Source organism: Nicotiana tabacum, chromosome 21, assembly GCF_000715075.1.
Source record: "Nicotiana tabacum cultivar K326 chromosome 21, ASM71507v2, whole genome shotgun sequence".
Lineage (NCBI taxonomy): Eukaryota > Viridiplantae > Streptophyta > Magnoliopsida > Solanales > Solanaceae > Nicotiana > Nicotiana tabacum.
In genome coordinates, this window is record NC_134100.1 from 97,271,356 (window position 1) to 97,279,102 (window position 7,747).

General features: G+C 31.1%; 1 protein-coding gene across 1 annotated transcript; it reads right to left on the minus strand.

The window, feature by feature from the left end:
• Window positions 1–481: 481 nt before the first annotated feature.
• LOC107808962 (axial regulator YABBY 5) lies at window positions 482–6,546 on the minus strand. The gene is made up of 7 exons (XM_016633526.2): window positions 6,326–6,546; window positions 4,950–5,048; window positions 3,641–3,764; window positions 3,459–3,507; window positions 3,255–3,330; window positions 1,699–1,764; window positions 482–745 (listed from the first exon to the last, which is right to left on the minus strand). Exons 1-7 carry the CDS (start codon window positions 6,401–6,403, stop codon window positions 683–685), a joined length of 555 nt encoding a protein of 184 aa, XP_016489012.1. The 5' UTR covers window positions 6,404–6,546; the 3' UTR covers window positions 482–682.
• Window positions 6,547–7,747: the final 1,201 nt, after the last annotated feature.

Sequence of the window (7,747 nt, forward strand, 5' to 3'; positions counted from 1 at the left end):
AGTCCTCCATTGGAGGGTAAAGCTCCCTATCAAAGGCGACTCTATACCCGGGGCCTTAAACCCGAGACCTCTGGTTAAAGATGGAGTCTAATCACTCCACTACAATCCATATTGGTTACTATTAAACAACTTTACTCAAAGAACTACCAACTTTATTCTAATTTATGTGACAAAGTTTAACTGAGTATAGAGCTTAAGGGAAAAAAAAAGATTATTTTTTAAATTTGTGATCTTAAACTTGTCATAATTGTCATATGGTTATAAAAGCTTGTCACTAGCGGAAAAAAAAAATTAAGTTAAATTAGTTCCATATTTAAAATGTTATTTTTCTTAATATATTAAAAAACTATTGCAGCATAAACTGAAATGGAGGAAGTAATATTAAGACCAATAATGAATAATAAGTGCTCAAATGTCGAAAAGAATGTGAAGTTTCTTATAGCACATCTAAACAGTGCCTATCCCTCCCACGCAGCATATAATATCAAATACAAAAGGTTAATTGAAATTTTCTCATTAAGAAAAAATAATGTAGACATTAAAGAAAGTTACAAATTATAAAATATATAAGCAACAAATAGAACAATAAAAGAGTCTCATATTAAATAATACTCACACGCTAGAACACCTTGATTTCTAACTTGTCTTCAATTCAACACACAACATGTAAAGAATCTCAGTCTCAGAAGGTGAAGGTCTTTATTTTTGGCAATGCAGCCCTATGCATTATATGCTTTTCTGCATTCTGCATATAGGAATGAAAGCAAATAATTAAATAAAGGAAATATATATTTTTAAAAACTAAAAAAAGCCCGTATAGTCATAACGAGGTTAGTGGCGGAACCAGGAATTTGTATAAGGAAATTAAAAAAAAAAGAGTTCCATAGTTGGGATTCAAACTTGTAACTTAAAGCAACTTTGAAATTTCATTTACCACTACACTAGAATTTTTCCTTTTTTAATGGTTTATATACTAAAATTTTGATATTAACCTATTTATACAGCAAAAAAATTTGACAAAGGAGATTTAATTGAACCGCTTTCCCTCTTATTATCTCTGTATGGCCCCTAAATATGGGCATTGCATGCTACTAAACTATGCCCTAGGGCTGAACTCAATACTTAAATTAAGTTACCACAATACCATGCCAATTTTGAAAAATTAAATTAATTTAACTTTGTCCTTGGTCACATGTTAATTCGAATGATGTTATCGAATCAAGAATATACTATGGACAGTTGCCTGTCCTAGGTACTCGTAACCTAATGGTGTGTACATAATTTTTGCTAATACTATTATTAGTTCATAGAAGATAAACTCGTATTTTGACATGCATAGCTAAGATTGCTAGTTTGTGGAAGTAGAAGTACTAACAAAAATGCATCACTGTCCCAGAAAATTTTGTAGGTAGTATTTGTTGATGCGTGTGATCATCTTATTTCAAAATTTAAACTGTTAGAGAGGGCACGCTTAAATTATTTTTGATAATTGAGTGGTGAGATTTGAACCCAAGATCTCTGGATGTTCTGATAACATATCGGAGTATGTGCCTATTTCATCGAAACTACTTAAAAGTTTAAGTTGTTAGAGATAACTAGCATAGTTTATGATTACGTATTTAATATTGTTCTCTTGGTAGGTAATATAAAAGTCATGCTTTTGGGTTAAGAGAAAAAGAAGGATTGAATAATGGTTACCTCAAGTTTAGCTTGATTCTTGGTCTCCAGCGTGAGCCCAAAGTGAATGTGAGGGAAGTGTGCCCACTAAACCAAAAGATAGCTAAATCAGTAATTACCAAATCCTAATCCTAATAAGAAGTAAAGCAGTCAAAAAGAATTTTTTTAAGAGAAGATACAATGACATTTGTCAATTTTGTAGAACTCAATAGAAAAAATATATATAAAAAAATTAAGAGTGCATAGTGCTTGTTCCTAGATAGCAGCTCCTGATAAACTACCCAGTACACAGACACAAGTGAGGTGTCGCTTGCCTTGGTGAACTCGAAAAAGAGGAAGAAATTAAAGGGGAGGACGTTAAATGTACTTCCTCTATCTCAATTTTATGTGATGCTTTTCGTTTTTCGAGATTCAAACATTTTAATTTTAAGAGTGGAAATAGTGGCATTTGCCCATCATTTTAGAAATCAATAGAAAAGAAAACAAAATCTAAGAGTGATTAGTGATTGGTCTCGAATAGCTTCCGATGAACTGCCCAGCTAGATAGACACAAATGAGGTGTTTCTTACCTTAGTGAGCTCGAAAAAGAGGAAAGGAGAGGACGCTAAAAAGTATTTGCTCTATCTCAATTTTATACGATACTTTTCGCTTTTCGAGATTCAAACGTTTTAATTTTGACTATGCATTTGAACATAAAATCTTTTAATTTTGGAAAAAAAGGTTAGATATATCCCTATACTATTGAAAATAATCTAATCCTGCCGTTAGCAAAATAAACAAAAATACCCCTATCATTAACGGTTGTCCAAAGTGGCACGAGACCCATCAAATTTTAAGCTTAAGTGGAGTCCATGTTCTTTTTTTTAACAATATCTTTTAAAACAAATGACTAAACCTACCCCTTCCTTAATTAAAATCTTCTTCTCCTTTAAAGTCTATCACTGCTGAGATCTAAGGATTTTTTTGTTTAATTCCAAAGGAAATTTTGCACAAACGAGAACTGTACATGAAAGAATGTTCAAAATCAAAAATTGTACAATCCAAATTTGAGTTCATGGATAACACTCTCACAAAAATCTCAAATGGGTCATGTCTCAACGCCCCTTCAATATCCACAAGTAAACAATAAACGAATCATTGTTGATTTCCTCCTCCTTTAATTTAAGAAGGAGTAGGTTTAGTTATTTGTTGTAAAAAATATTGTGAAAAATAATAACATGGACTCCACCTATGCTCGAAAATTGTTAGTGATAAGGGCATTGTTTTTTTACTTTACTAACGGTAAGGGTAAATATAAATGAAAAGTATAACGGAAGATAAATGTAAACTATTTTTAATAGTACACGGGTGTATTTGACCATTTTTCCTTTAATTTTTCGAAATAAAATATGCATATTTGAAAACTACCTAAAAAGTACTATAAGTAACAATAATTAATAATTTAAAAAATTTAAAAAGCATATGAAAAAATTTCGGTCAAAGTATGATTCGTTTGAGTCTCGAAATTTAAACACCTTCACATAATTTGGGACGGAGGGAGTAATATAGATTGTAAGTTTCTAAGGATTTGCACTTACATTTTTTGCAGCAGTACTAAATGCTTCCCTATGAGTGATATCTGGATTATTAGCCTTGATCCTTTGAATTTCCTCTCTGCACATTTACGCATTTTGTACATACTCAGCAAATTAATATATAGTGGTTAAGATATATCCTTATAAACACACATTTAATATAGATATTTTAATATGAACTTATTAAAGACACGTGAGCTGCCTTACTTTATGAACTGGTTATATGCAGAAGGTACTCGCTGCCTCTTCTCAGGGGCTGAAAAAGAAAACACATAAATAATTAATCTCGCTAAATAGAATAAATTAAGTATTTAACTTATATTCATATAGTGTAGCAAAGAATTTTTACACTATCATTATATTTTAACATGTTATAGCAGGTAACGTACGTCGATTTGCAATCGTCTCCTCACGAGGATTTTTTGTGAGGGATGATCGGACTGCCATCCTGCTGTTGCATTTAGATGATGAACCAAAATCTATCTTGTATTCAGGAGAAGTGTAGTTGGACACCTGAAATTAAGTTACTCACAAAAATAAAAAGAATATGATGAGAAGAAATAATCAGCCAAAACAAAAATCTAAATTTGCTAATGAGTGATTAATTTTTTTTAAGTAAAGTAATTAAGAGAAGATTAATATCAATAAGTATAGGCCACGAGGTTCTCTTAATTTCTTCTTTTCTCAATTTCTTTGAAGTATTGAGATAGATGGGGTAAAATAAATCTTAATGAGATAGACATATAGTTAATCTATTCACCTTTAATCACAAATTTCGACTTTAAGTCTTAATTATGAAAACCTTTTTCTATGAAGCAATTTACCCTCTTTACTTAGTCTACCAAAGATAAATTAGTTAGATAAATACAAATTCTATAGTGCAAGTGAGATCTGAGGAGGATAATGTGAATGTAGCTTTATCCCTACCTTGTGAAGGTAGAGAAACTGTTCATATAAACTCTCGCCTCAAAAAAAATAAAATCACAACATTTTATTGTGCATGGGGGAGTTTATTTTTTATCAAAAGGATTGAAATGATGTTATATGAGAAAGACCAAAAGATAACATGACAACAATTGAAGTGACTGAATAAGTTTGGAATGTTAAAGGCTAAATATATATACACAGTTTTTGTTGAGATCCAAGAAGGAATCTGTGGGAAAAACAAAAATGTTAGTTTTGGTCAGTGTTTCCACATTAGAGGACAAAAAATCCCTGACGAGAAACAAATCAATAAGGAAAAAAGCAACCTCAAAAATATTTCATATCAATCAAATCAACTTAAAAGCAGTTCGCGAGTAAATTAATAGGATCCACAATTTAAAGTTTAAATGCAACTTATTGAGTTTTGAATAAATGATTTACATGTATTAAATGATTTCTTTTTCACACAAATACATAATTTTAGTCAAAGCAACTGAATTCACCCCTATAGGTCAAGGACCAAAAAGAGAAAAGATCAGAAAATAAAATAGTCTACTTAGAATGTAGCTAGGTATTGGTTGTGGCGGCTGTTAGATTCTAACCAAAAAGTTGATTTAATAACTCAATATCCTGAGTATTAGTGTCTGTATATTTATGTCCTTAAAAGAAGCAAAACCTAGAAACCCTAGATTTCAGAAGCCTATGTATACAAATTAAAACATAACGCCCACAATTTGAGCTTCCAAAAAAAAATGTTTCCTTTTGGATTTTGACCTGAGAAAATGCAGCAGCCATATTTACAGTCCACATATTTGTGCAGTGTCCACATCGAATTGTCACTATATCAAACAAGTTGCTGCATGGTACACTCACCTGCAATTATATATATATTAAACCCCATTAATATAATAACATCAAAAAGAAACGAAACAAAATAACTTTTTTTTTTTTAAAACTAGGAGTCATGTAAAACTCAGCAATTTCTTGAAGATCTAGTCACAAGTGAGTGATGGTCACAAAAAATGTGATTTTATTATATTTATTATATATGTTAAAAACATTCTTAGCATATAATTAATGTTTTACTATGATTTTAGCAAAAAATAATAGATTCAGTTGAACTCGTAGAACCATCTATGTCCGTCTATAGAGCTTAGGGAGAGGCCATTTCAGGTGGAAGGTAAAGGTCTAGTTCTTGAGATCTCTTCCCACAATTGCACCAAAAAAGAATGAGAGAAACTTCATATATTCTCCCAACTACAATGGGACTAAGCTTCCCCTTTGTTTCTCTTCTTTAGCTAACGATGAAGCAAATCCCTAAAATCAAAGTAGTCAATGAAAGCATTTATTTTTTCCGTTCAAGAAATTGCCATAAATCGATAAACTAGGTAGTGAGAATAAGAAAAAAAAACATAAGCTACCTCGTTCGTGCTCATACGGCTCTTTTATGGAGTAAATTTTTAGATCTAAGATGTGAACAAAATTTGAAAATGAGAATTCTACCATTAACATATCTATGTCAGTCATATTTTAAAGCTTAGTAAGCTTCTAAAGAAACCCTAAAAGAACAATTTGGTTTTCTTCAAAGGGTGGAACTTCCAAGAAAATGGTCAAAAAACTGAGAACTTAAAATCATTTGAATGAAACCATTAGCAAAGAAAAGCTCTTTTCTGATAACACACTAAAGAGTAGTACTACTTTGTTAGCTTGCCTGTTAGTGCATTCTTTTCAGTAAAGAGAAAGGTACAACACAGAAATAAGAAAAATCTAAGGAGTGGAAGGACACTTCTTGATCATAATTATCTTCAATAATTTGTATTTTTTGAATTTAGGTAATCCTAAAATCAACAGAAAGCTTTAGTGTTTCAAGTATCACTTTCTTTGAGTACTGCAAAAGATCAAAGAATGCAAAAAAGAGATGTCTATAGATTGAGACTTGACTTCTGAAAGCAAAAACAAGTGAGAAAACCTATGGGTTTCTTTATAATACCACCAAAATAACCAATCTCTCTGAATTACAAATCAGCTTTATTCAACTAGTAAAAAGACAGAAAATAAAGTAACTTCACACACACACACACACACACACACACATATGATACAGATAAAAACATGCATATTAGTAACACTAGAGAGAGAGAGATATATACCGCAAGAACAATATTGCACAAGTTGCAAGGGATATAGCAGAGTTGCTCAGAATTAGTAGAATCAATGCAGTTTGCCATGTTTATTTGAGGACTTGTATCTTAAGGGAAAGAACAAAGAAAATGGTGAGAATAAATTAAGAAAAGTGGAAGAAGAAATAACCAAATATATAGAGATCAAAATAAGAGGAGACAGTCCTTTACTCCCTCTTGGAAGCACAAAGGTAAAGCAAACACTAAAGAGAATAGGCTTTTATTCTCTCTCTAGTGTATTGCCTTTTTTTTTTTTGGGTTATTTCTCATTCGGCGACTCTATACACACGACTAGAATTCCAAATCTCTAGTTAAGAATAAAAGATCACCTGCATAACCTTGTTGGTTAGTATAATGCTTTCAAAATGCGCTTTGTGCACAAAGGTAAATAAAATAGGTGTATAAAAAACACATACTCCCTCCATTCCAGTTTACGTTATCTTATTTCCTTTTTAGGTTGTTACAAAAAAAAAAATTCTTTTCTAAATGCGAAATGATTTAACTTAAACTTCTCATATTACACTAAATAACTAGTATTTATAGCTAGAGGCGTATCCAAGTTGAGGGATATGGGTTCACGTGAACCCATACTCCTCTTCAGAAACCATGTATAACAATATTATATTTTTTCAAAATTACTTAAATATATGTGTGTGAACTCATGCTCAAAGACTCTTATGGTGCAATTATATATTATTGGGTATACCTCTATAAATGAAATTGATAGTTCAAATCTCACTCTAAACGGTCTTATTTTCGGCACATAGTATAAATATATGTGAAAATTACTAAAATTTCAAAAAAAATATAATTTTGAACCTATAATTTCAATGGTGTAGTGGGTTCATGGTAAGAACTAAAGTTAAGCCCGTCAAATATAAATTCTTAATCTACCTCTTCACAATAGTGCACTCATGCATCCTCTTGAAATCCTGGATCCACCTCTGTTTATAGCCACATAAATATTGTGATATGTGTAAGACTATACGAGTTCAAAAGTGTTTTAGTCATAATACAAATATTACGATATGTTTAAAACTATAAATTTTAAAAGTCTCCTTCCTGAGGAGCAAACGTTGTGTCGACTATAATACCAGACTCGGATAACAGAGACAAAAGTCTGCCATAGTGCTTCGAGATGATTTTTTCCTATAAGTAGGCTTGATAAGAGCTCAAAAATGAAAAGAAGATATAATTTTTTTGACAATCACAACAATTTCTCAACTAAGAAAACTGATGTGTGATTAGGTAAATTATTACTATCCTTTAATATTCTGTAATATATATTGAGATTCATTGTAAAAAGAATACAATTTTCTGTAATTCTTTTATCAAAACTAAAAAAATAAAAATAAAATTAGGTTAGCTCAATTCAATAGTGCCCACGGCAAT

Excerpts from the sequence above, each read along its gene's own strand:
- LOC107808962 (XM_016633526.2), bottom strand. The coding sequence starts at position 6,403 with ATGGCAAACTGCATTGATTCTACTAATTCTGAGCAACTCTGCTATATC. Across the intron at positions 3,508-3,640 it reads GGAGACGATTGCAAATCGAC|CCCCTGAGAAGAGGCAGCGA; the intron begins GTACGTTACCTG and ends TTTCTTTTTCAG. Across the intron at positions 746-1,698 it reads AGAATCAAGCTAAACTTGAG|AATGCAGAAAAGCATATAAT; the intron begins GTAACCATTATT and ends TCCTATATGCAG.